At 37.5% G+C, this 27,779-nt stretch overlaps 1 protein-coding gene across 2 annotated transcripts in view; it reads left to right on the top strand.

Moving 5' to 3' along the window:
- The window catches only part of FZD3 (frizzled class receptor 3), a 73,803-nt gene that overhangs the window by 3,514 nt on the left and 42,510 nt on the right, over positions 1 to 27,779 (top strand). For both annotated transcript variants that reach the window (XM_036379854.2, XM_036379853.2), the window contains exon 2: positions 7,657 to 8,139. In XM_036379854.2, coding sequence (XP_036235747.1) covers positions 7,891 to 8,139 — 249 coding nt within the window. In that variant the 5' untranslated portion in view covers positions 7,657 to 7,890. The remainder of the gene's footprint in view (positions 1 to 7,656; positions 8,140 to 27,779) is intronic.

The following is a 27,779-nucleotide window of genomic DNA, read 5'->3' as shown; positions in this document are numbered from 1 at the left end:
ATTTATTTATTTTACCATTTATTTCCAATAATTGGATTTTATTTTACCATTTATTTATTTATTTATTTATTTAACCATTTATTTATTTATTTGTTTATATATTTATTTTACCATTTATTTCCAATAACTGGATTTTGCTGCTGGGGAACTTCACAAAACTGAGCAGGAAAATTGGATTTATCTGTGACTCCTGAACTCCTGCTCAGGAGCTGGGGTGTCCCTGGCAGCTGGGGAAGTTCAGCTCCTCCTTTCTTCCCAGAGCTGCCAAATTATTGAAAAGTCAACATGAAAAATGACATTTTTTCATCAGAAGGACACAACTTTTCAAGCTCATATCACCTTGAAAAGTCAATCTGAGAAATTAAGTTTTCCATCAGAAGAACACAATTATTCAAGCTCCTCATCTTGAAATACGAAAATATGAAATATTTCAATGTATGAAACATTGAAATATGAAATACTTTCAATATGAAAAATGGCATTTTTTCCATCAGAAGGACACAACTTTTCAAGGTCATATCATCTTGAAAATCAATCTGAGAAATTACATTTTTCCATCAGAAAGACACAACTTTTGAAGGTGATATCACCATGAAAAGTCAACATGAAAAATGATATTTCTTCAATCAGAAGAACACAACTTTTCAAGCTGATATCACCTTGAAAAGTCAATCTGAAAAATTAAATTTTCCATCAGAAGGACATAACTTTTCAAGCTGATACCATCTTGAAAAGTCAACATGAAAAATGACATTTCTGCAATCAGAAGGACACAACTTTTCAAGCTCATACCACCTTGAAAAGCCAATCTGAGAAATGACATTTCTTAAATCAGGACACAACTTTTGAAGCTGACATCACCTTGAAAAGTCAATCTGAAAAATGACATTTTTCCATCAGAAAGACACAATGTTCAAGCTCATATCACCTTGAAAAGTCAATGTGAAAAACGACATTTTTTCCATCAGGACACAACTTTTCAAGGTCCTCATCTTGAAAAATGAAAATGTGAAATATTTAAATGTATGAAACATTGAAATATGAAAAATGACATTTTTTCCAGCAGAAGAACACAACTTTTCAAGCTGATATCACCTTGAAAAGTCAATCTGAGAAATGATATTTCATAAATCAGGACACAACTTTTCAAGCTGATATCATCCTGAAAAGTCAACATAAAAATATGACATTTTTTCATGAGAAGGGCACAACTTTTCAAGTTCATATCTTGAAAAGTCAATCTGAAAAATGACATTTTTTCCATGAGAAGGACAGAGCTTTCAAGCTCCTGTCACCTTGAAAAGCCAATCTGAGAAATGACATTTCTTAAATCAGGACACAACTTTTCAAGCTTCCATCACCTTGAAAACTCACTATGAAAAATGACTTTTTTTAAATCAGAAGAACACAAGTTATCAAACTCATTTCATCTTGAAAAGTCAACATGAAAAGTGACATTTTCTCCATCAGAAGAACACAACTTTCCAAGCTCATATCACCCTGAAAAGTCAGTGTGAAAAATAACATTTCTTCAATCAGAAGGACACAATGTTCAAGCTGATATCACCTTGAAAAGTCAATCTGAGAAATTAAATTTTCCATCAGAAGGATGCAACTTTTCAAGCTCATATCATCTTGAAAAGTCAACATGAAAAATGACATTTCTTAAATCAGGATACAACTTTTCAAGCTGATATCATCCTGAAAGGTCAAAATAAAAATGACATTTTTTCCATCAGAAGAACACAACTTTTCAAGCTGATGCCATCTTGAAAAGTCAACATGAAAAATGACATTTTTCCATCAGAAGGACACAATTATTCAAGCTCCTCATCTTGAAATATGAAAATATGAAATATTTCAATCTATGAAATATTGAAATATGAAATATTTTCAATATGAAAAATGGCATTTTTTCCATCAGAAGAACACAACTTTTGAAGCTGATAGCATCTTCAAAGTCAATCAGAAAAATGACATTTCCTCATCAGAAGAACACAACTTTTCAAGCTGACATCACCTTGAAAAGTCACTATGAAAAATGACATTATTTCCATCAGAAGAACACAACTTTTCAAGCTCATACCACCTTGAAAAGTCAACATGAAAAATGACATTTTTCCATTAGAAAGACAAAACTTTTGAAGCTCATATCATGAAAAGTCAATCTGAAAAATGACATTTTTCCATCAGAAGGACACAATTTTCAAGCTCATATCATCTTGAAAAGTCAATCTGAGAAATGACATTTCTTAAATCAGGACACAACTTTTCAAGCTCATACCACCTCGAAAAGTCAATCTGAAAAACGACATTTTTTCCATCAGGACACAATTTTCAAGCTTGTTTCATCTTGAAAAGTCAACATGAAAAATGACATTTTTCCATCAGAAAGACACAACTTTTGAAGCTGATATCACCTTGAAAAGTCAACATGAGAAATGACATTTCTGCAATCAGAAGGACCCAACTTTTCAAGCGCATATCACCTTGAAAAGCCAATCTGAAGAATTAAATTTTCCATCAGAAGGACACAATTTTCAAGCTCATACCATCTTGAAAAATCAATCTGGGAAATCACATTTTTTCCATCAGGATGCAATTTTTCAAGCTCATATCACCTCGAAAAGCCAATCTGAGAAATGACATTTCTGAAATCAGGATACAACATTTCAAGCTGATATCATCCTGAAAAGTCAACATAAAAATGACATTTTTCCATCAGAAGAACACAACTTTTCAAGCTCATATCATCTTGAAAAGTCAATCTGAAAAATTATATTTTTGCCAGCAGAAGAACGCAACTTTTCAAGCTGATGCCATCTTGAAAAGTCAACATGAAAAATGACATTTTTCCATCAGAAAGACACAACTTTTGAAGCTGATATCACCTTGAAAAGTCAACATGAAAAATGACATTTCTGCAATCAGAAGGACACAACTTTTCAAGCTGATATCATCTTGAAAAGCCAATCTGAGAAATGACATTTCTTAAATCAGAAGAACACAACTTTTCAAGCTCCCACCACCTTGAAAAGCAATCTGAAAAACAACATTTTTTCCATCAGGACACAATTTTCAAGCTTGTTTCATCTTGAAAAATCAACATGAAAAATGACATTTCTTCAATCCGAAGGACACAACTTTTCAAGCTGATATCATCTTCAAAGTCAATGTGAAAAACGACATTTTTTCATCAGAAGGAAACAACTTTTCAACCTGATATCACCTTGAAAAGTCAATCTGAAAAATGACATTTTTTCCATCAGGACACAACTTTTCAAGCTGATATCACCTTGAAAAGTCAACGTGAAAAATGACATTTCTTCAATCATAAGGACGCAACTTTTGAAGCTCATATCACCCTGAAAAGTCAACATGAAAAATGACATTTCTTCCATCAGAAAGACACAACTTTTCAAGCTCATACCATCTTGAGAAGCCAATCTGAGAAATGACATTTCTTCCATCAGGACACAACTTTTCAAGGTTGTTTCATCTTGAAAAGTCAATCTGAAAAATGACTTTTTTTTCCATCAGAAGGACACAGCTTTTCAAGCTGGTATCACCTTGAAACGTCAATCTGAAAAATTATATTTTTTCCATCAGAAGAACACAATTATTCAAGCTTCTCATCTTGAAATATGAAATATTTCAATGAATGAAACATTTTCAATATGAAAAATGACATTTTTTCCATCAGAAGGACACAACTTTTTAAGCTCAAATCACCTTGAAAAGCCAATCTGAGGAATGACATTTCTTAAATCAGGACACAACTTTTCAAGCTGATATCCTGAAAAGTCAAGATAAAAAATGACATTTTTCCATCAGAAGGACACAACTTTTCAAGCTCATTTCACCTTGAAAAGTCAATCTGAAAAATGACATTTCTTCCATCAGGACACAACTTTTCAATCTTGTTTCATCTTGAAAAGTCAATCTGAAAAATGACATTTTTCCATCAGAAGGCCACAATTTTCAAGCTGCTTTTTTCTTTTGGCTCATGGTTTGTTTTTCCTGCCTTTGGAGCTTTTCCTATTTCTATTTTTTCCCTCATTTCAGTCACATCTTCCCCTGTGAAAGCAAAGCTGTCAATAAACTGAATTTAACGTGGTTATTTTAGCAGCTTGGTCTTTTTTTATTCGCCCTCTTTTTGAATATTTGTTTTTAACCAGCCTCTGCAAAAAAGGAAAGGGGAAAAAAGGAGAAATTTGGGGTTAAAAATGAGGGAAAAATGGATATTTGGGGTTAGAAATGGAGGGAAAAGAGAAATTTGGGGATAAAAATGGGGTTAGAAATGAGGGAAATGGGCAATTCCTGGAATTAGGAGGAGAAAAAGTCAAAATTCCTGATTTTTAGGCACAAAAAGCCAAAAATTCCCATGTTTTGGGCATGGAAAATTCCCAATTCCTCAATTTTGGGCAGAAAAAAAATCACAAAATTCCCAAATTTGCGCACCAAAAAAAAAAAAATCCCAAAATTCCCAAATTTTGTCACAAAAAAATCCCAAAATTCCCAAATTTGGTCACAAAAAATCCCCAAAATTCCCAAATTTGCGCACAAAAAAAATCCCCAAATTCCAAATTTGGGCACAAAACCCCCCCCAAAATTCCCAAATTTGGTCACAAAAAACCCCCAAAATTCCCTAATTTGGGCACCAAAACTCCCAAATTTTGTCACAAAAACCCCCCAAAATTCCCAAATTTTGTCACAAAAAACCCCCAAAACTCGCAAATTTGGGCAGAAAAGCCCCAACATTGCCAAATTTGGGCACAAAAAAATCCCAAAATTGCCAAATTTGGGCACCAAAACTCCCAAATTTGGGCACAAAAAAAACCCCAAAATTCCCTAATTTGGGCACCAAAATTCCCAAATTTGGTCACAAAAAAACCCCAAAATTCCCTAATTTGGGCACAAAACCCCCCAAAATTGCCAAATTTGTGCACAAAAAAATCCCAAAATCGCCTAATTTGGGCACAAAAAACCCTCCAAAATTGCCTAATTTGCGCACAAAAAATCCCCAAAATTCCCAAATTTGCGCACAAAAAAATCCCAAAATTGCCCAATTTCGGCACAAAAAAAATTCCCAAATTTGGTCACAAAACCCCCCAAAATTCCCTAATTTGGGCACCGAAACTCCCAAATTTGGTCACAAAAAACCCCCAAAATTCCCTAATTTGGGCACAAAACCCCCAAATTTGGTCACAAAAAACCCCCCAAATTCTCTAATTTGGGCACCAAAACTCCCAAATTTGGGCACAAACCCGCCCCCAAATTGCTAAATTTGTGCACAAAAAAATCCCAAAAATTGCCAAATTTGCGCACAAAAAAACCCCAAAATTGCCAAATTTGTGCACAAAAAAATCCCAAAACTCCCAAATTTGGGCAGAAAAGCCCCAAAATTGCCGAATTTAGGCAGAAAAGCCCCAAAATTGCCGGGTTTGTGCCTGGGAGCTGCATCCAAACCCTTTTCCCTCTCAGAAACCCCAGAATTATTGAGGTTGGAAGGAAACTCTCAAAATTCTCCAGTCCAAGCCCCAAACTGCACCGAGGGCTCAAAACCTGAATTTTTCTGACCAGAAGAGGGGCTTGTGTAAATAGAAATAAAATAAAATAAAATAAAATAAAATAAAATAAAATAAAATAAAATAAAATAAAATAAAATAAAATGTGAATTACAGCACATGCCTGGTAATTAAACCCTTCCTCTCTCTCACTCTGGGCATTTTTTGGGTGCTTTTCTTCCATTTCCATTAATTTTTTCCATTCATTTCCTCCAGAAATGTAAAAAAATCAGGATTAAACTCCTCTTGTAGGAGAATTTGAAGGAGTTGAGGAAGTGAGAGGTGAAACATTGGAATATTTTCATTATTTCAGCTTTCTCAGTGTCCTCTGTCTGGTTTGTGCTCCAAGTTCTCCAGGAAAAAAGCAGGAATGTGGTGGAAATTTCAATATTTCAATATTTCCAATATTTCAATATTTCAATACTTCAATATTCCAATATTTCAATATTTCAGTATTTCAATATTTCAGTATTTCAATATTTCAATGTTTCAATATTTTAATATTTCAATATTCCAAAATTTCAATATTTCCAATATTTCAATATTTCAATATTCCAATATTTCAATATTTCAGTATTTCAATATTTCAATATTTCAATATTTCAATATTTCAATATTTCAATGTTTCAATATTTTAATATTTCAATATTCCAATATTTGAATATTTCAGTATTTCAATATTTCAATATTTCAGTATTTCAGTATTTCAATATTTCAATATTTCAATATTTCAATATTACAATATTTCAATATTTCAATGTTTCAATGTTTCAATATTTCACTATTTCAATATTTCAGTATCTCAATATTTCAATATTTCAATATTTCAGTATTCAATATTTCAATATTTCACTGTGGCCAAGCTGAAATTTGTGGGATTTTCTAAAAATATTCTGTCCTAATCAGGATGATCCCCATTTTTCATCATTTTTGGGTGCTTTTCTTCCATTCAATTCCTCCAGAAATTTAAAAAATCAGGATTAAACTCCTCTTGTAGGAGAACTTGCAGGAGTTGAGGAAGTGAGAAGTAAAATATTGGAATATTTTCATTTTTGGGTGTTTTTCTCCCATTTCCATCAATTTTTTTCCATTTATTTCCTCCAGAAATGTAAAAAAATCAGGATTAAACCTCACCTTGTAGGAGAACTTGAAGGAGTTGAGGAAGTGAGAGGTGAAATATTGGAATATTTTCATTTTTGGGTGCTTTTCTTCCATTCAATTCCTCCAGAAATGTAAAAAAATCAGGATTAAACCTCACCTTGTAGGAGTTGAGGAAGTGAGAAGTAAAATATTGGAATATTTTCATTTTTTGGGTGCTTTTCTTCCATTCAATTCCTCCAGAAATGTAAAAAAATCAGGATTAAACTCCTCTTGTAGGAGAACTTGAAGGAGTTGAGGAAGTGAGAGGTGAAATATTGGAATATTTCCTTTTGGGTTGTTTTTCTTCCATTTCCACCAATCTTATTCCATTTATTTCCTCCAGAAATGTAAAAAAATGAGGAATTAAAACTCATCTTGTAGGAGAACTTGAAGGAATTGAGGAACTGAGATGTGAAATATTGGAATATTTTCATTTTTGGGTGCTTTTCTTCCATTCAATTCCTCCAGTAATGTAAAAAAATCAGGATTAAACCTCACCTTGTAGGAGTTGAGGAAGTGAGAAGTAAAAGATTGGAATATTTTCAATTTTGGGTGCTTTTCTTCTGTCTTCCATCCAATTTTTCCATTCAATTCCTCTAGAAATTAAAAAAAAAAATCAGGATTAAACTCCTCTTGTAGGAAAACTTGAAGGAGTTGAGGAAGTGAGAGGTGAAATATTGGCATATTTTCATTTTTGGGTGCTTTTCTTCCATTCAATTCCTCCAGAAATGTAAAAAAATCAGGATTAAACCTCACCTTGTCGGAAAACTTGAAGGAGTTGAGGAAGTGAGAGGTGAAATATTGGAATATTTTCATTTTTGGGTGCTCCAGAAATGTAAAAAAATCAGGATTAAACCTCACCTTTTAGGTTTAATGAGGAAGTGAGAGGTGAAATATTGGAATATTTTCCTCATTCCAGCTTTCTCAGTGTGTTCTGTCTGTTTTTCAGGACAAAAGCAGGAAGCCCCTGGATCCCTCCCCTATCACCATGGCCTCCACAGTGTGGGAATGCGGTTGAAATTCCAATTTTCCACTCAGGACCGAGAGTGGGAAAAAAAGAAAAACCCACCAAAAAAAAAGGCCAAAATTCCTTTTTCACCCTGAGGATGTTGAAGGCCCAAACTCTTGCGGCAGCCGCGGGGAAGCGCGAGCGAGGCCCGGCGGGGTTTGCTCCGTGCGCAAGATGGCGCCGTTCGTGAGGGGAGCGCCCGCCTTGCCCGGGAGCCGCGGGATGAGCGCCGGGGTCCCCGCGCGGTGGGTGCTCGGCTCCCTGTGGCTCCTGGCGTGCTGGGTGCCCCCCGGGGCCGGGCACAGCCTCTTCTCCTGCGAGCCCATCGCGCTGAGGATGTGCCAGGACCTGCCCTACAACAGCACCTTCATGCCCAACCTCCTGAACCACTACGACCAGCACACCGCCGCCCTCGCCATGGAGGTAAATACACTTCTAAAGAAATTGTTGTACTTCTTTTCATCAATATTAAATAGTTTTCATTAGATTTAATTATTTTAGAAAGTATTGTAGTCATAGTATATATTTTTATTACTTTAATTTCATTATTATTAGACTCGAATGAATGGAAATTCAGAATATTGGGGTATTTTGTGATGGGACTCAAATGGAAATTCAGAATATTGAGGTATTCTGTGATGAGACTAAAATGAGTGGAAATTCAGAACATTGAGGTATTTTGAGATAAGACTCAAATGAATGGAAATTCAGAACATTGAGGTATTTTGAGATAAGACTCAAATGGAAATTCAGAATATTGAGGTATTTTGTGTAAGACTCAAATGAGTAGAAATTCAGAATATTGAGGTATTTTGTGATGGGACTCAAATGAATGGAAATTCAGAACATTGAGGTATTTTGAGATGGGACTCAAATGGAAATTCAGAATATTGAGGTATTTTGAGATAAGACTCAAATGAATGGAAATTCAGAACATTGAGGTATTTTGAGATAAGACTCAAATGGAAATTCAGAATATTGAGGTATTTTGTGCTAAGACTCAAATGAGTAGAAATTCAGAATATTGAGGTATTTTGTGATGAGATTCAAATGAATGGAAATTCAGAACATTGAGGTATTTTGAGATAAGACTCAAATGGAAATTCAGAATATTGAGGTATTTTGTGATAAGACTCGAATGAGTAGAAATTCAGAATATTGAGGTATTTTGTGATGAGACTAAAATGAGTGGAAATTCAGAACATTGTGGTATTTTGTGATGAAATTAAAATGGAAATTCAGAATATTGAGGTGTTTTGTGTAAGACTCAAATGAGTAGAAATTCAGAATATTGAGGTATTTTGTGATGGGACTCAAATGGAACTTCAGAATATTGTGGTATTTTGTGAAAACATGAAAATGAATGGAAATTCAGAATATTGAGATATTCGGTGATGGGACTCAAATGGAAATTCAGAATATTGAGGTATTTTTATTGTGAAATGGAGCAAAAGGAGAGAATTTATTGTGAAATGGAGAAAAATGAGTGAATTTTGGTGGGAATTGGCCCAAAAGGAGAGAATTTTGTTGTAAAATGGAGTGAAAGGAGAGAATTCTGTTGTGAAATGGAGCAAAAGGAGTGAATTTTGTTGCAAAACAGAGGAAAATGAGTGAATTTTATTGTAAAACGGAGAAAACGAGTGAATTTTGGTGCGAGATTGAGAAATAATCACTAAGGTTGCTTTTTTGAGACTTTAAGCTGCTGTAATTCCTCCATAATGATATTAAAGTCGCATTGTCAGCTTAGAGAATCAGCAAAATCAGGGGATTCCAGAAAGTTTTGGAAAAAAGAGAAATTCGAGCTCAACCTGGGCACCTCCCACCACCCCAGCCTGGATGGAACAGCCCCAAATCCTCTGGGAATTCTCTTCCCCACCTTCCCAGGGAAGGATTTTTGCCCAAAAATTTCCTGTAAATCTCCATTTTTCAGCCTCTTGAATGTGGAATGTCCCATCAGAATCCAGCCCAGCCTGGCTGTGGCAGAGGCTGAAATGAGAATTATTTTGCCTCTGGTGAGTCCCCAGTGATGAGGAGCGGTGCCACAAATCCTCTGGGAATTCTCTTCCACAGCTTCCCCACCTTCCCAGGGAAGGATTTTTGCCCAAAATTTCCTGTAAATCTCCCTTTTTCCAGCCCCTTGAATGTGGAATGTCCCATCAGAATCCAGCCCAGCCTGGCTGTGGCAGAGGCTGAAATGAGAATTATTTTGCCTCTGATGGAAAAAAATTTGGCATCCACTGTCCTTAAGGGAGTGGTGAGTCCCCAGTGATGAGGAGCTGCGCCACAAATCCTCTGGGAATTCTCCTCCCCACCTTCCCAGGGAAGGATTTTTGCCCAAAATTTCCTCTAAATCTCCATTTTTTCAGCTTCTTGAATGTGGAATGTTCCATCAGAATCCTCCCACTGCTGGAATCAGCTCCTGGGCAAGAGAATCCTTCAGGTTTGTGATTGAATCCAGCAGGATTTGGGGCAGGGCTGTTGCATCCAGGGCCTTGGAGCGTTCGTTTATTCCCAGATATCCCTGGAGGATTTTGGTGCTTTTGGCAGAGGACGAGCACCAGCCCAGCCTGGCTGTGGCAGAGGCTGAAATGAGAATTATTTTGCCTCTGATGGAAAAAAATTTGGCATCCACTGTCCTTAAGGGAGTGGTGAGTCCCCAGTGATGAGGAGCTGTGCCACAAATCCTCTGGGAATTCTCCTCCACAGCCTCCCCACCATCCCAGGGAAGGATTTTTGCCCAAAATTTCCTGTAAATCTCCCTTTTTCCAGCCCCTTGAATGTGGAATGTCCCATCAGAATCCAGCCCAGCCTGGCTGTGGCAGAGGCTGAAATGAGAATTATTTTGCCTCCCTCCTTCCTTCCCTGGCACAGCCAGCTCTGAGGTGTTTGTGACATTTTGGTGGGACCTGCTGACAGCTGCTTTTGGTAGTGCTGGGAAAACTTTACTCCCAAATATTCCTACCCAAATATTCCTTCCCAAATATTCCTTCTAAAATTTCCCTCACAAAATTTCCCTCACAAAATTTCCCTCGTAAAATTTCCCTCACAAAACCTCCCTCCCAAAACTTCTTTCTCAAATCTTCCTCCCCAAATCTTCCCTCCCAAATCTTCCCTCTCAAATTTTCTCTCCCAAATCTTCCCTCCCAAATCTTCCTTCCCACATATTCCTACCCAGATCTTCCCTCCCAAATCTCCCCTCCCCAAACTTCCTTCCCAAATATTCCTTCCCCAAATCTTCCTCTCAAATCTTCCTTCCCCAAATTTCCCTCCCACATTTTCCCTCCCAAATCATCCCCCCAAATCATCCCCCCAAATCTTCCTTCCCTGCCAAATCTTCCCTCCCAAAACTTCCCTCCCAGATATTCCTACCCAAATATTCCCTTGCAAATCTTCCCTCCCAAAATATCCCTCCCAAGTTTTCCCTCCCAGATCTTCCCTCCCAAATATTCCTACTCAAAACTTCCCTCCTGAATCTCCCCTCCCAAATCTTCCTCCCAAAATTTCCCTCCCAGATCTTCCCTCCCCAAACTTTCCCTCCCATGTTTTCCCTCCCAAATATTCCTTCCCCCAAAATTCTCTCTGAAATCTTCGCTCCCAAATCTTCCCTTCCCAAAACTTCGCTCCCAAAACTTCCCTCCCAAATAGTCCTTCCCAAAATCTTCCTTCCCAAATCTTCCCTCCCCGAATCTTCCCTCCCCAAAATTTCCTTCCTAAATCTTCCCTCTCAAATCTTCCCTTCCCAAAACTTTGCTCCCAAACTTCCCTCCCCAAATATTCCTTCCCCCAATCTTCTCCCCAAATCTTCTCTCCCCAAATCTTCCCACCCCAAATCTTCCCTCCCCAAAATTTCCTTCCTAAATATTCCTTCCCAAATCTTCCATCCCAAATATTCCTACCCAAAACTTCCCTCCCAAACAGTCCTTCCCAAAATCTTCCTTCCCAAATCTTCTCTCCCTGAATCTTCCCTCCCCAAAATTTCCCACCCAAATCTTCCCTCCCAAATCTTCCCTCTCAAATTTTCTCTCCCAAATCTTCCCTCCCAAATCTCCCCTCCCCAAACTTCCTTCCCAAATATTCCTTCCCCAAACCTCCCTCTCAAATCTTCCTTCCCCAAATTTCCCTCCCACATTTTCCCTCCCAAATCATCCCCCCAAATCATCCATCCCAAATCTTCCCTCCCAAAACTTCCCTCCCAGATATTCCTACCCAAATATTCCCTTCCAAATCTTTCCTCCCAAAATATCCCTCCCAAGTTTTCCCTCCCAGATCTTCCCTCCCAAATATTCCTACTCAAAACTTCCCTCCTAAATCTCCCCTCCCAAATCTTCCTCCCAAAATTTCCCTCCCAGATCTTCCCTCCCCAAACTTTCCCTCCCAAGTTTTCCCTCCCAAATATTCCTTCCCCCAAAATCTCTGAAATCTTCGCTCCCAAATCATCCCTTCCCAAAACTTCGCTCCCAAAACTTCCCTCCCAAATAGTCCTTCCCAAAATCTTCCTTCCCAAATCTTCCCTCCCCGAATCTTCCCTCCCCAAAATTTCCTTCCTAAATCTTCCCTCTCAAATCTTCCCTTCCCAAAACTTTGCTCCCAAACTTCCCTCCCCAAATATTCCTTCCCCCAATCTTCTCCCCAAATCTTCTCTCCCCAAATCTTCCCGCCCCAAATCTTCCCTCCCCAAAATTTCCTTCCTAAATATTCCTTCCCAAATCTTCCATCCCAAAATTTCCCTCCCAAATCATCCCTCCCCAAAACTTCTTTCTCAAATATTCCTTCCCAATCTTCCCTCCCAAATCTTCCATCCCCAAATCTTCCCTCCCAAAATTTCTCTCCCAAATCTTCCATCCCCAAATCTTCCCTCCCAAATCTTCCATCCCAAATATTCCTAACCAAATCTTCCCTCCCAAATCTTCCATCCCAAATATTCCTAACCAAATATTCCTACCCAAAACTTCCCTCCTAAACAGTCCTTCCCAAAATCTTCCTTCCCAAATCTTCTCTCCCCGAATCTTCCCTCCCCGAAATTTCCCTCCCCAAAATTTCCCTCCCACATCTACCCTCCTCAGACTTTCCCTCCCAAAACTTCTCTCCCTGATCTTCCCTCCCAAATCTTCCTTCCCCAAAAATTCTCTCTGAAGTCTTCCCTCCCAAATCTTCCCTTCCCAAAATTTCCCTCACAAACTTCCTTCCCCAAAATTTCCCTCCCAAATCTTCTCTCCCCAAATCTTCCCACCCCAAATCTTCCCTCCCCAAAATTTCCTTCCTAAATATTCCTTCCCAAATCTTCCATCCCAAATATTCCTACCCAAAACTTCCCTCCCAAACAGTCCTTCCCAAAATCTTCCTTCCCAAATCTTCTCTCCCCAAATCTTCTCTCCCTGAATCTTCCCTCCCCAAAATTTCTCTCCCAAATCTTCCCACCCAAATCTTCCCTCCCAAATCTTCCTTCCCACATATTCCTACCCAAATCTTCCCTCCCAAATCTCCCCTCCCCAAACTTCCTTCCCAAATATTCCTTCCCCAAATCTTCCCTCCCCAATCTTCCTTCCCCAAATTTTCCCTCCCAAGTCTTCCTTCCCAAAATTTCCCTCCCATATTTTCCCTCCCAAATCATCCCCCCAAATCATCCCCCCAAATCTTCCATCCCAAATCTTCACTCCCAAAATTTCCCTCCCAAATCTTCCCTCCCCAAAATTTCCCTCCCAAATCTTTCCCCACAAATCTTCCCTGCTGAATCTTCCTACCCAAATATTCCCACCCAAAACTTCCCTCCCAACTCTTCCTTCCCAAATCTTCCCTCCCAAATCTTCCCACCCAAATCTTCCCACCCAAAATTTCCCTCCCAAAATTTCCCTCCCAAATCTTCTCTCCCAGGTATTCCCGAGGTGCTGCAGGGTGGGGACGGCGTCGCTCCCACGGCTCCGTGTGTCCCATCAGTCCTGGGCTGGTGGAAAAACCAAATTACCCCTGTCCCCCCCAGGGAGCTGGCCTTGTTTTCCCATCTCTTGGGATTATTATTGCTCCAAAGAATAATAATAATAATAACAATAACAATAATAATAATAATAATAATAATAATAATAATAATAATAATAATAATAATAATAATAATAATAATGATAATATTTATTATTTAATTATATATTATATTATATATTATATAATAATTATATAATTATATAATTTATATATTATTTATATTTATATATTTTATATATATTATTATGTATATTTATATTATATTATATTATATTATATATAACGTAAATTATTATTATTATTATTATTATTATTATTATTATTATTATTATTATTATTATTATTATTATTATTATTATTATCTCCTGTCCCTTTTCCCCCCTCATAATTCCTTTGGCCTTGAAGGATTTGCTGATTTTCCTCCCTTCATGCACTTTTTGTGGGCCAACATTTTGGTCAGAAAAAGTGGAATTTGGTGGCCAACATTTTGGTCAGAAAAAGTGGAATTTGGTGGCCTGTTGGAGCCATTCAAGGACAGCTTTTGTCGCAGTTCCATTTGATGATTGCCAGGTTTTTTTTGTATTAAATGAGCTGTCACCACTTCTTTTTCCTCACCCTGATTTCTATGGGACCCCACAAATGATGGGTGGGGATCGAAGAGGCTTTAAAGGACAGGAGCCAGGCGTGGCTGAGGGCTGGATCTGAATTTTCTTTTGGGATTAAACTGGAGGTCAGAGGCTCTAAAAAAGGAGCTGACGCCGTCACCGTGTGGCCAGGGAGATAATGGCTCTTCCTCTGCCTTGCGTTCCCATTTCCCCTATGAGAAAAGAGCAGCACTTGGCACTCAGGGATGCAGCTGGGCTGGCCAGGACGTGGAAAAGGGGGAAATGGAGAATCTGGGTTGTCCTGAAGTTGATTTGGGGTTTTGCAGTATGAGGGAAGAAGGCTGGAGAGGAGAGGTGGAATGGAACCAGGCCATTGATATAAATAATCCCCCTAAAATTAGATTTCTTGAATATTTAGAAGTTAATTGACCACGGAATATCCAACTACACATGTGAGGACATTTAATTTTTCATATTTAGTGCCCTTGCCAGCCCTATTTTTGTCACCTTTGGAGTCTTGGTCCATTTTTTCACTTTTTTTTTTTTTTTTTAATTAGCAAAGAACCAGAGTGGGTTTAAAATGTCACCAACATTTTAAGGCACAGCAATATTTATTCCCAGCCCAGTCTCAGCATCTGGGACAAGAAGAATTTTTCCAGCAGAGGTGGGTCAGGTATTAAGTGGCTCATTTTAGTGATGTTTCTTTCCTAATAATCCCCAAAAGGTGGGGAAAACGTAAAGTGGGAAATCTTGAATTTCTTACCCGTTAGTTCCTCTTCTTCTTCTGCCTTCCCTGCTCACCATATCCCAAATTTCACACTTCTTGGCTTCCTGCATTCCTCAGTTCTGCCTCCCAGAAGCATAAAGCTGATGAAAAAAAGGGGATTTTAATCAGCTGCTGTTTTGCAAGGAGCCTGATCTTAGGCACTAATTGGCAGCAAGGATTAATTTTCTCGTTAGCGTGTGTGATTGTGCTCCCCTCAGAACAATGGAGCTGTGCAGGATCACCAGCTGATTAAAGCCTCCAATTTCATTCATTTTATTTATTTTTTTTTTTTACCACGTGAAGCTTTTGGATTTGTTTTATTGTGAAAGCCAAGCTGGAATTGCAGAGGAATTCCTGATAATTCCTTGGGAATTCCCGCTCTAGGAGTACCTGGGGCTGATCTGTTTGAAATGCAGAATTCTCTGCTTCAGGCTGGGTCTGCAAAGGGCAGAAATGTCACGTACAGGTGAAATCCTGGGTGGGAAAAAAGGATCTGGGAAGAAGCAGAGCTGTTACATCTTGCACAAAATGATTTTGAGAAATGAGGTTTCTGAGGGAGCAGGGCCTCGTGTGAGAGCTGCATCCTTTTGACAGGAAAATCCAGAAAAATGGACTTTGAGATAATCTGAGTGAATCTTGCAAATTCCATGAGCAGGAAAAAATGATCAGGAATAGATTCTGGAATTTTGGGCTGCTGAATTTGGGTTTTGTACAAAAACGAGCACGATCTGACAATTTTGTGAGGTGAGGTTTCTGAGGGAGCGATGCCTCCCTCATGTGAGAGCTGCATCCTTTTGACAGGAAAATCCAGTGGATCCTGAGGTAATCTTGAGTGAATCTTGCAAATTCCATTCCAGGAAAGAATGATCAGGAATAGATTCTGCGATTCTGGGCTGCTAAATTTGTGTTTTTTATAAAAACGAGCTGATCTGACAATTTTGTGAGATGAGGTTTCTGAGGGAGCAATGCCTCCCTCGTGTGAGAGCTGCATCCTTTTGACAGGAAAATCCAGAAAAATGGACTCTGAGGTAATCTGAGTGAATCTTGCAAATTCCATTCCAGGAAAAAATGATCAGGAATAAATTCTGGAATTTTGGGCTGCTGAATTTGGGTTTTGTACAAAAACGAGCTGATCTGACAATTTTGTAAAATGAGGTTTCTGAGGGAGCAGGGCCTCCCTCGTGTGAGAGCTGCATCCTTTTGGCAGGAAAATCCAATGGATTCTGAGATAATCTTGAGTGAATCTTGCAAATTCCATTCCAGGAAAGAATGATCAGGAATAAATTCTGGAATTTTGGGCTGCTGAATTTGGGTTTTGTACAAAAACGAGCGCGATCTGACAATTTTGTGTAATGAGGTTTCTGAGGGAGCAGTGCCTCATGTGAGAGCCATCAGCTGCATCCTTTTGACAGGAAAATCCAAAAAAATGGACTCTGAGGTAATCTGAGTGAATCTTGCAAATTCCATGAGCAGGAAAGAATGATCAGGAATAAATTCTGCGATTTTGGGCTGCTGAATTTGGGTTTTGTACAAAAACGAGCAGATCTGACAATTTTGTGAGGTGAGGTTTCTGAGGGAGCAGTGCCTCGTGTGAGAGCTGCATCCTTTTGACAGGAAAATCCAGTGGATTCTGAGGTAATCTGAGTGAATCTTGCAAATTCCATTCCAGGAAAGAATGATCAGGAATAAATTCTGCGATTTTGGGCTGCTGAATTTGGGTTTTGTACAAAAACGAGCTGATCTGACAATTTTGTGTAATGAGGTTTCTGAGGGAGCAGTGCCTCGTGTGAGAGCCATCAGCTGCATCCTTTTGACAGGAAAATCCAGAAAAATGGACTTTGAGATAATCTGAGAGAATCTTGCAAATTCCATGAGCAGGAAAAAATGATCAGGAATAAATTCTGCAGTTTTGTGCTGCTGAATTTGGGTTTTGTATAAAAACGAGCGCGATCTAACAATTTTGTGAGGTGAGGTTTCTGAGGGAGAAGTTCCTTGTGTTAGAGCCATCAGCTGCATCCTTTTGACAGGAAAATCCAGAAAAATGGACTTTGAGGTAATCTGAGTGAATATTGCAAATTCCATGAGCAGGAAAGAATGATCAGGAATAGATTCTGGAATTTTGGGCTGCTGAATTTGGGTTTTGTACAAAAACGAGCAGATCTGACAATTTTGTGCGATGAGGTTTCTGAGGGAGCAGTGCCTTGTGTGAGAGCTGCATCCTTTTGACAGGAAAATCCAGAAAAATGGACTCTGAGGTAATCTTGAGTGAATCTTGCAAATTCCATTCCAGGAAAAAATGATCAGGAATAAATTCTGGAATTTTGGGCTGCTGCTGCTGCTGCTGCTGCTGTGTGCAGTGGTTCCAAAAATTGAGAGGACACAGGGAATGGGGGTCAAACTCCTGCCTGGAGAGCCTCTGTACCCAAATATTATTAAAGAAAAATCAGGTGTGAGAAGCCTGGGATGTTTTCCCCCTGCCTAACACGTGTTCCCCAAAGAATAATTTAGAAAATACTGATTTTTAGCCTATTATGTTGGTGAATGAGAACAAGATGCCACATGAGCATTTTTGTGGCAGTGAGAGGAAAAATGAAAATAGAAACATATAGAAGTGTATAGAAAAATAAAGTATCAATAAGAGAATAAAATAAAAAAAATAATACATATAACAAAAATAAAATAAAACGCAACATTCCATGTTGAGGAAGGGGAAAAAAAAAAAATTTTTGTGTAAAGGCTGCACATCTTAATCAAGATGTGTTCGCAGGGGGTGGTTTTGGGGTCAGGGAGGCAGATGGCTCTGCCTGTGCCTCATCCTGCAGCAGCTGCTGCGGCCTTCAGGAGGAATTAGCAGGAAAGGTGGAACATGGATTGATTTGGAACTGTTAAATAACAAAGCACTCGAGTTGCGGCTTGGCAAATGTAAATTTAGGGGCCAGAGAATGTCCCATTTTGGGAATTTTAGCGCTCTCGCCCATTGTGAGGTCTCACAGATATTCCTTCCCATCCTTGAATGATTTTTATGCAGAAAATAGGCAATAAATAAGGAGGAATGATTAGGAACAGGCATGGATTTATTTGGAATAATTAAATAACTGAAGCACTTGAGTTGCAGCTTGGCAAATGTAAATGTAGGTGCCAGAGAATGTCGAATTTTGGGAATTTTGTTTTGTCTTTTAGCACTCTCACCCATTGAGAGGTCCCAGATATTCCTTCCCATCTTTGTATGATTTTCATGCAGAAAATAGGCAATAAATATGGAGGAATTATTAGGAAAGGTGGAAGGCAATAAAGAAGGAAGAATTATTAGGAAAGGTGGAACAGGCACAGATTTATTTGGAATAGTTAAATAACAAAGTAAATAACTTAATAGTAGTTAAAATAAATTAAATAACTTAATAGCAGTTAAATAACTTAAGGTGTTATTAACTTACACCTCAAGATCTTTAACTTAATAGTTAAATAACTTGAGTTGTAGCTTGGCAAATGTAAATGTAGGTGCCAGAGAATGTGGCATTTTGGGAATTTTGGTTTTTGTCTTTTAGGACTCTCACCCCATTGTGAGGTCCCAGATATTCCTTCCCATCTTTGTATGATTTTCATGCAGAAAATAGGCAATAAATAAGGAGGAGTTATTAGGAAAGGTGGAAGGCAATAAATAAAGAGGAATTATTAGGAAAGGTGGAACAGGCACAGATTTATTTGGAATAGTTAAATAACAAAGTAAATAACTTAATAGTAGTTAAAATAAATTAAATAACTTAATAGCAGTTAAATAACTTAAGGTGTTATTAACTTACACCTCAAGATCTTTAACTTAATAGTTAAATAACTTGAGTTGTAGCTTGGCAAATGTAAATGTAGGTGCCAGAGAATGTGGCATTTTGGGAATTTTGTTTTGTCTTTTAGCACTCTCACCCATTGAGAGGTCCCAGATATTCCTTCCCATCTTTGTATGAATTTTATGCAGAAAATAGGCAATAAATAAGGAGGAATGATTAGGAACAGGCACGGATTTATTTGGAATAATTAAATAACAAAGCACTTGAGTTGCAGCTTGGCAAATGTAAATGTAGGTGCCAGAGAATGTGGAATTTTGGGAATTTTGTTTTGTCTTTTAGCACTCTCACCCATTGAGAGGTCCCAGATATTCCTTCCCATCCTTGAATGATTTTTTAATGCAGAAAATAGGCAATAAATAAGGAGGAGTTATTAGGAAAGGTGGAAGGCAATAAAGAAGGAAGAATTATTAGGAAAGGTGGAACAGGCATGGATTTTTTTGGAATAGTTAAATAACTGAAGTAAATAACTTAATAGTAGTTAAAATAAATTAAATAACTTAATAGCAGTTAAATAACTTAAGGTGTTATTAACTTACACCTCAAGATCTTTAACTTAATAGTTAAATAACTTGAGTTGTAGCTTGGCAAATGTAAATTTAGGTGCCAGAGAATGTGGCATTTTGGGAATTTTGTTTTTTCTTTTAGCACTTTCACCCATTACGAGGTCCCAGATATTCCTTCCCATCTTTGTATGAATTTTATGCAGAAAATAGGCAATAAATAAGGAGGAATGATTAGGAACAGGCGTGGATTTATTTGGAATAATTAAATAACAAAGCACTTGAGTTGCAGCTTGGCAAATGTAAATGTAGGTGCCAGAGAATGTCGAATTTTGGGAATTTTGTTTGTTTGTTTTATCTTCAGTAACCACCTGCTGCTTTTCCACGCCCTGCTCTTGGTGCTGAAGACACAACAAGTTTTCCTTTCTGTGGTTTTGTAGGGCTGGTCCTCGCGCTGCCTCTTTTAGGAGGTGCAATAATCAGAACGTGCCACATTGATATTTTTGTGGATGTGAAAAATGCATCTATTTTGTGATTGGCTTTTGGCAAATATTCAAATGAATATTATGTGTGTTGTGTTAGAAAGTAATGCTGGATTCATTCTCTTAAGTAGTGTGGTAAATAGAGTTTTGGGTTATAAAAAATGTTAAAATAGAAACGATGTTCTGTAGGATACGTTTTTTAAAGAGACAGCCGCCCCAGGACACCTGAATCTTTCAGAGAAAAAGAATTTCTTGCCCTCTTATCAGAAGAAACTTTTTCAGAATGGAGCAGCTGTTTCTGGTTCCTTGGAGAAGATGGATGAGGTGCAGAGCTCCTACACTGACTGACAAAACACCTCCAGAACCCTTCAGTGGAGGGGATTATTCCAATATTAAATTCTCCTGTCAGGTTTGGGAATCACTTCCCAGTTTCTCTGTGATCTCTGTGAAAAACGCCAGTCACTTGGTTTGAAAATTTTAAAAGTTTCACAGTAATAAAATGGTTATTAAAAAATAGTAATACAATAGAGTAATAACAATTTGGACAATTTGAATTAGGACAATATGAGACAATAGAGACAAAGAGTTATGGATGTCTGGGTACCTTTTCTGGGCAAAATAAGCCCGAAAAAGGACACACATTAACAAAGGATTAACCCTTAAAAACAACAGCCTGTCGCATATTCATACACCTCATCCATGATGCATAAATTCCATTCAAACACAGGATTCTGTCTGGTCATCCTCAGCTTCTTCCTCTGAATCCTGACAGCACCTTCGAGGTGGGAAGAAGTTCATTTCTTCTGATAAGAAGGCAATAAATTCATTTTCTCTGAAAGATTCAGGTGTCCTGTGGCTGCTATCTCTTTAAAAAAAGTATCCTACATAGCCTCATTTCTATTTTAACATTTTGTTATAACCTAAAACTCTATTTACCACGCTCCTTAAGAGAATGAACCCAGCATTACTTTCTCACATGACACATATAATATTCATTTTAACATTTTGTTATAACCTAAAACTCTATTTACCAGGCTCCTTAAGAGAATGAACCCAGCATTACTTTCTCACACAACACACACAATATTCATTTGAATATCTGCCAAAACCAGCCATAAAATAGATGCATTTTTCACAATCTCCTATCACCGAATTTGATGCAATTAACAGGACACAGACCCAGCACAAAGTTGGATGCTCAACCCTTCGAGTTTTCTTTCATTTTGGTTTCTTTTTTAAGACTTCACAGAGTCCTGGCATCGTGTTTTTAACAACATTTTCTTCCCGTTTTGTGATTTTGGCCGGGATCCTCCCCAGCTCCTCCCGTGGAGTTGTTCCCATGGTTACCCCCCCTTTTTTGGGGGACAAAGGTTGGCATCTGGGTCCTCCCGAGCCAAATTGTGCCCTTTGACTCCCTCCCCTTTTCACACCCCTCGCTCAGCTTGGCCTCCTGCTCCATCCCAGGGGGTTCCCATGGAAACAGGGACGGAAATTTGAAAAGAGAAGCACAAAGGGCTGCTTCATTTGAATTTGAACAAGGGGAGGAAGGCTCCTTGTAGTTCATCTTTGTGCGGCGTGGAAACCCCCAAATTTACCTTCGGAAAGTTGCTTTCAATTTGTAAACTTGTTTATATTCCCCGTTTCTTGATTTGGAGCACAAAAGTTGTCATGTCCGTGGTGCTGAGCGAGGAGAAACATCTTTCTTTATCAATTTGTAAATTCAACATCTTTATCAATTGATAAATTCAACATCTTTCTTTATCAATTTGTAAATTCAACATCTTTCTTTATCAATTGGTAAATTCAACATCTTTATCAATTTGTAAATTCAACATCTTTCTTTATCAATTGGTAAATTCAACATCTTTCTTTATCAATTTGTAAATTCAACATCTTTATCAATTGATAAATTCAACATCTTTATCAATTGATAAATTCAACATCTTTCTTTATCAATTGATAAATTCAACATCTTTCTTTATCAATTTGTAAATTCAACATCTTTATCAATTGATAAATTCAACATCTTTCTTTATCAATTTGTAAATTCAACATCTTTATCAATTGATAAATTCAACATCTTTCTTTATCAATTTGTAAATTCAACATCTTTCTTTATCAATTTGTAAATTCAACATCTTTCTTTATCAATTTATAAATTCAGGGAGACAACTCTGCTCAGCCACTCGTTTTCCTCCTCCCCCTCACAGCTCCAAAACATCACTCATGTTTTTAACATTTCTTGCTGAAAACTCACGTGCATTACGTATTTTCCACTCCATAAAGAACTCAATCAGATTGTCAATTAATTATCTGCATTCTGCCTTTGTGGGGGAGTGGGTGAATTGTGTGTAATTTGTAAACTTGTTTTTATTCCCTATTTCTTGATTTGGAGGACAAAAAGTTGTCATGTCCGTGGTGCTGAGCAAGGAGAAACATCTTTCTTTATCAATTTGTAAATTCAACATCTTTCTTTATCAATTGATAAATTCAACATCTTTATCAATTTGTAAATTCAACATCTTTCTTTACCAATTGGTAAATTCAACATCTTTATCAATTTGTAAATTCAACATCTTTCTTTATCAATTGATAAATTCAACATCTTTATCAATTTGTAAATTCAGCATCTTTCTTTATCAATTGGTAAATTCAACATCTTTATCAATTTGTAAATTCAACATCTTTCTTTATCAATTGATAAATTCAACATCTTTATCAATTTGTAAATTCAACATCTTTCTTTATCAATTTATAAATTCAGGGAGACAACTCTGGTCAGCCACTCGTTTTCCTCCTCCCCCTCACAGCTCCAAAACATCACTCATGTTTTTAACATTTCTTGCTGAAAACTCACGTGCATTACGTATTTTCCACTCCATAAAGAACTCAATCAGATTGTCAATTAATTATCTGCATTCTGCCTTTGTGGGCGAGTGGGTGAATTGTGTGTAATTTGTAAACTTGTTTTTATTCCCTATTTCTTGATTTGGAGGACAAAAAGTTGTCATGTCCGTGGTGCTGAGCGAGGAGAAACATCTTTCTTTATCAATTTGTAAATTCAACATCTTTCTTTCTCAATTTGTAAATTCAACATCTTTATCAATTTGTAAATTCAACATCTTTCTTTATCAATTGGTAAATTCAACATCTTTATCAATTGATAAATTCAACATCTTTCTTTATCAATTTGTAAATTCAACATCTTTCTTTATCAATTGATAAATTCAACATCTTTCTTTATCAATTGGTAAATTCAACATCTTTCTTTATCAATTTATAAATTCAGGGAGACAACTCTGGTCAGCCACTCGTTTTCCTCCTCCCCCTCACAACTCTGAAAACATCACTCATGTTTTTAACATTTCTTGCTGAAAACTCACGTGCATTACGTATTTTCCACTCCATAAAGAACTCAATCAGATTGTCAATTAATTATCTGCATTCTGCCTTTGTGGGGGAGTGGGTGAATTGTGTGTAATTTGTAAACTTGTTTTTATTCCCTATTTCTTGATTTGGAGGACAAAAAGTTGTCATGTCTGTGGTGCTGAGCAAGGAGAAACATCTTTCTTTATCAATTTGTAAATTCAACATCTTTCTTTATCAATTGATAAATTCAACATCTTTCTTTATCAATTGATAAATTCAACATCTTTATCAATTTGTAAATTCAACATCTTTCTTTATCAATTTATAAATTCAGGGAGACAACTCTGCTCAGCCACTTGTTTTCCTCCTCCCCCTCACAACTCTGAAAACATCACTCGTGTTTTTAACATTTCTTGCTGAAAACTCACATGTATTACGTATTTTCCACTCCATAAAGAACTCAATCAGATTGTCAAATTATTATCTGGATTCTGCCTTTGTGAGAATGGCAAATTTATCTTCTGAAAGTTGCTTTCAATTTGTAAACTTGTTTATATTCCTGTTTCTTGGTTTGGAGGACAAAAGTTGTCACGTCCGTGGTGCTGAGCGAGGAGAAACATCTTTTATCAATTTATAAATTCAACATCTTTCTTTATCAATTTATAAATTTATAAATTCAGGGAGACAACTCTGCTCAGCCACTCGTTTTCCTCCTCCCCCTCACAGCTCTGAAAACATCACTCGTGTTTTTACCATTTCTTGCTGAAAACTCACGTGTATGACATATTTTCCACTCAATCAGATTGTCAATTATCTGCATTCTGTCTTTGGGGGGGAGTGGGTGAATTGTGTGTCCTTGAGAATCAGCAGAGCCAGTGCTGAATCCCTGCTCCTGAAAATTCATTTTCCCCTCCTTATTCCCCTTTTTAACCCTCACGGTGCAGGTGCAGCACAGGAGATGGAGCTGCAGAGGATAATGAGGCGATAAAGTCTGACCTTGGATTTCAGGTTTGCTGCTTGTTGTCAATAAGAAGGGGGAAAAAAAAAGGAAACAAAAATATCATGGGATGGTGACATTTTACCTGAGTGTTTTGCAAATGTGTTAAATGATGAAGTTTGATATAAATGCATTAAAGGGCAGGGAAGTCACTTTGCCTCCAGGTTTTTCTCAGTGGCTTTTTGAGTGACAAATGATCCAATCCTTCTTTACCTCACCAAGAAAAAGGAGTTATTTGGGAATCTCTCCTCCAAATCTCGTGGCTAAAACATGAGAGCTGTTAAAGTTTGACTGCAGAGGGTAATGAGGTGATCAAGTTTGACCTTGGATTTCAGGTTTGCTGCTTGTTGTCAATAATGAAGGGGAAGAAAAAAAGACAAGGAAACAGAAATATTATGAAATGGTGACATTTTATCTGAGTGTTTTGCAAATGTGTTACATTATAAGGTTTGATATAAATGCATTAAAGAGCAGGGAAGTCACTTTGCCTCCAGGTTTTTCTCAGTGGCTGAGTGACAAATGATCCAATCCTTCTTTACCTCACCAAGAAAAAGGAGGTATTTGGGAATCTCTCCTCCTAATCTCGTGGCTAAAACACCACCGCTGCAGAGCACTCAGACATTTTCTTTCCTCTCCCTTTGCAAACCATTCCTCACAATAACCTTCATTAAGTGGCATCACAAGAAAAGACAATTCTCCAGCTCCATGGCCCCTTTTTTCCCTGGCACCACGGGAGGCTGGCCTCTTTTGTTTGGGAATTACAAACTTCCAGCCTTTTGAAATTTTCAATTTTGCCTCCCCTCCCACTCAGCAGTGGCTGCCTTGAAGGTTCCAGGGTCACGGAGGGGACTTGGGAGAGCTCATCCATCAGAAAGGAGCAGGTTCATGGATTAAAGGAGCATTTTTTGATCTCTGGCTGGCAGTGTGTTAAAAATAAGAAGCTTGATTAGGCCAATATGTAAGCAGCAATCAATTTATTAATTAATATGGTGAAGTATGAGCAATACAGTGCTGGGTACAGCGGGGCAAGTTTTCCCTCCAGCTGCACACCCATAGTTGAGGCTTACAGGTATTTCTTATATAAATACAGGTATCTATAGAAACATTATAAATATTTTATAATATAATTATAGATATTATATAAATAGTTCTTATATTTCTATGCTCATAAGCTTTCTCAGCAGTTCCTATTCCAGTTTTTACGCCACAGTTCTAGACACTATTGTGATTTAGTTTTTCTCAGGATGTATCCATCTCAAAAAAGGAGTATCTTAGATGGTGGTGGTCTGGTTTCCAAAAGAAGAGAGACAAATCTTACCTGGTGGCTCCACCTTTTGATTGCAAGGACTGTAAATCTCATAACAGTGATGTCCAGCTTCCTTTGGTCCAAACCATAAATCCTTGAGTTGATGTTCATCTTCTGTTCTCAAGCTGCTTTTCTGTTTTGTTAAGGCGTGCGATGAGCATGTTTATTTATATATATTCCAAGGGTACAAGCAGCATTCTAAAATTATACTTCAAAAGGTTGTTATTGCAAAACTCTTTAAGGCTTAACTACAGGCAAAGAGCAACATCCTTAAAGCTTTAATTTAAATGCTCCTAAATCAACTACAGTTAATTACAAACAAAGGGTAGGTTCAAAGGCCTTCTTCCATGCTTTACTTTCCTCAGTTTTTATTAGAATTCATCTTTATAACTGTCTCATGGTCAGTCTCCACACTTATCACATAAAAAAAGGGATTTTGCAGTTATTCAGTGAGAAAACACACTGCTCTTGCCTTTCCCATCTTCCTTAAGGAGTTCAGTGCAGCCTTTCCTGCTTTTGCAGTCTGACCCCACTGATTCCATTCTGTGTCGATTCCCCTTTCCAGACTGTGAAAAATCACTTGTTTTTAAAATCCAGTCACTTGTTTGGAAAATTTTAAAAGTTTCATAGTAATAAAATGTTTATAAAAATAGTAATACAATTAGAGTAATAATAATTTGGACAATTTGAATTAGGACAATATGAGACAATCAAAACAAAGAGTTACAGATGTCTGGGTACCTTTTTCTGGGCAAAATAAGCCTGAAAAAGGAGACCTGTTAACAAAGGATTAACTTTTAAAATAATAAAAATTAAAGATAAATAAATTAAAATAAAACAATAACCTATTGCATATTCATACACTTCATACATGATGCATAAATTCCATTCAAACACAGGATTCTTTCTGGTCATCCTCAGCTTCTTCCTCTGAATCCTAACAGCACCTTCGAGGTGGGAAAAAGTTCATTTCTTCTGATAATGGGGCAATAAATTCTTTTTCTCTGAAAGATTCAAGTGTCCTGTGGCTGCTATCTCAGTGCAAGTCCTTTCTTTAAAAAAAGTATCTTACATAGCACAGTTTCTATTTTAACATTTTTATCCCTTAAAACTCTATTTACCACGCTACTTAAGAGAATGAATCCAGCATTACTTTCTAACACAACACATCTAATATTCATTTGAATATTTGCCAAAAGCCAATCATAAAATACATGCATTTTTCACACAGACTCACCTGCAGGATCTCCCATCCACATCCTGTCATTTTTAGGTCATTTACTCTTTAAAAAGATTTCAAAGGGGTTCATCCACAGATATTTACTTCTCTTTATTCTGTTTAACTAGGAAATAATTTGGAATTATCCTCTGCAGAACAGTTGCATAATCTTTTTGTTTTCCCTTGTTTCCCTCCCCTCTCTCTTATTAATCCCATTATTGTTTGTCCTCATCCTTCTTGGGAGTGTTCCAGGGATTTTCCCCAAAACTCTGTGGTACAGAAGAGAGCTGGGAACAAACTCCCAGCCTCAACAGGGAGAAAAATCCTGGACTTTTGAGGGCAAAATATTCCTTAATCTATTTGGAGAGCACTAAAAAACCCTTTTAGGGTGCTGCAGAAACAAATAAGTGAAGGCACTGTGGGAATTCCTGTCAAATATTTATCTGGTGAATTATTAACTGAAAAATCCAGTCAGGGACTTGGGTTTGCTCTCAGTTTTGATGAGGATTTTGGGATTGGTGGATAACAGCTGTCTGGCCAGTGGAAAAGTGGGATACAATTGCAATTATTTTTAATTCTTTGCCCCTGTCCTCCCCTGCAGCGTTCAGCTGTGACCTCATTAACTTGGCACTGAATGGGAGAGTGTTGCCTGATGAATCTGAAATTTTCATTTACAGCTGCTGTGTTCACACATGTTTTCTAGAAATAGTCATTTAAAAATGGTTAAAAATTGAAATCGCCCACTAATTATCTTAATTCCTCTATTTAGAAGCGTAAATTAATTTTCATTTAATCCGTTGGAGTAAATTGAGGCATTCTCAGTCTTAAGTTTTTCTGTTCTGTATTGTTGTCTGATGAATAGAGAGGCCTGTTTGCAATTCCTTGATTGGGTAAAAGAAATTGATATTGGGATGAACAATTTCTTTGAAAAATTAAAAAAAAATCCCAATAAATACAGCCAGTGTTTGTTCAGTGGAAAAGTGGGATACAATTGCAATTAT

This window comes from Molothrus ater, chromosome 3 (genome assembly GCF_012460135.2).
Source record: "Molothrus ater isolate BHLD 08-10-18 breed brown headed cowbird chromosome 3, BPBGC_Mater_1.1, whole genome shotgun sequence".
Classification (NCBI taxonomy): Eukaryota; Metazoa; Chordata; class Aves; order Passeriformes; family Icteridae; genus Molothrus; species Molothrus ater.
The sequence above is the reverse complement of the archived record's forward strand: the minus strand, read 5'-3'. Positions and strand labels throughout refer to the sequence as shown.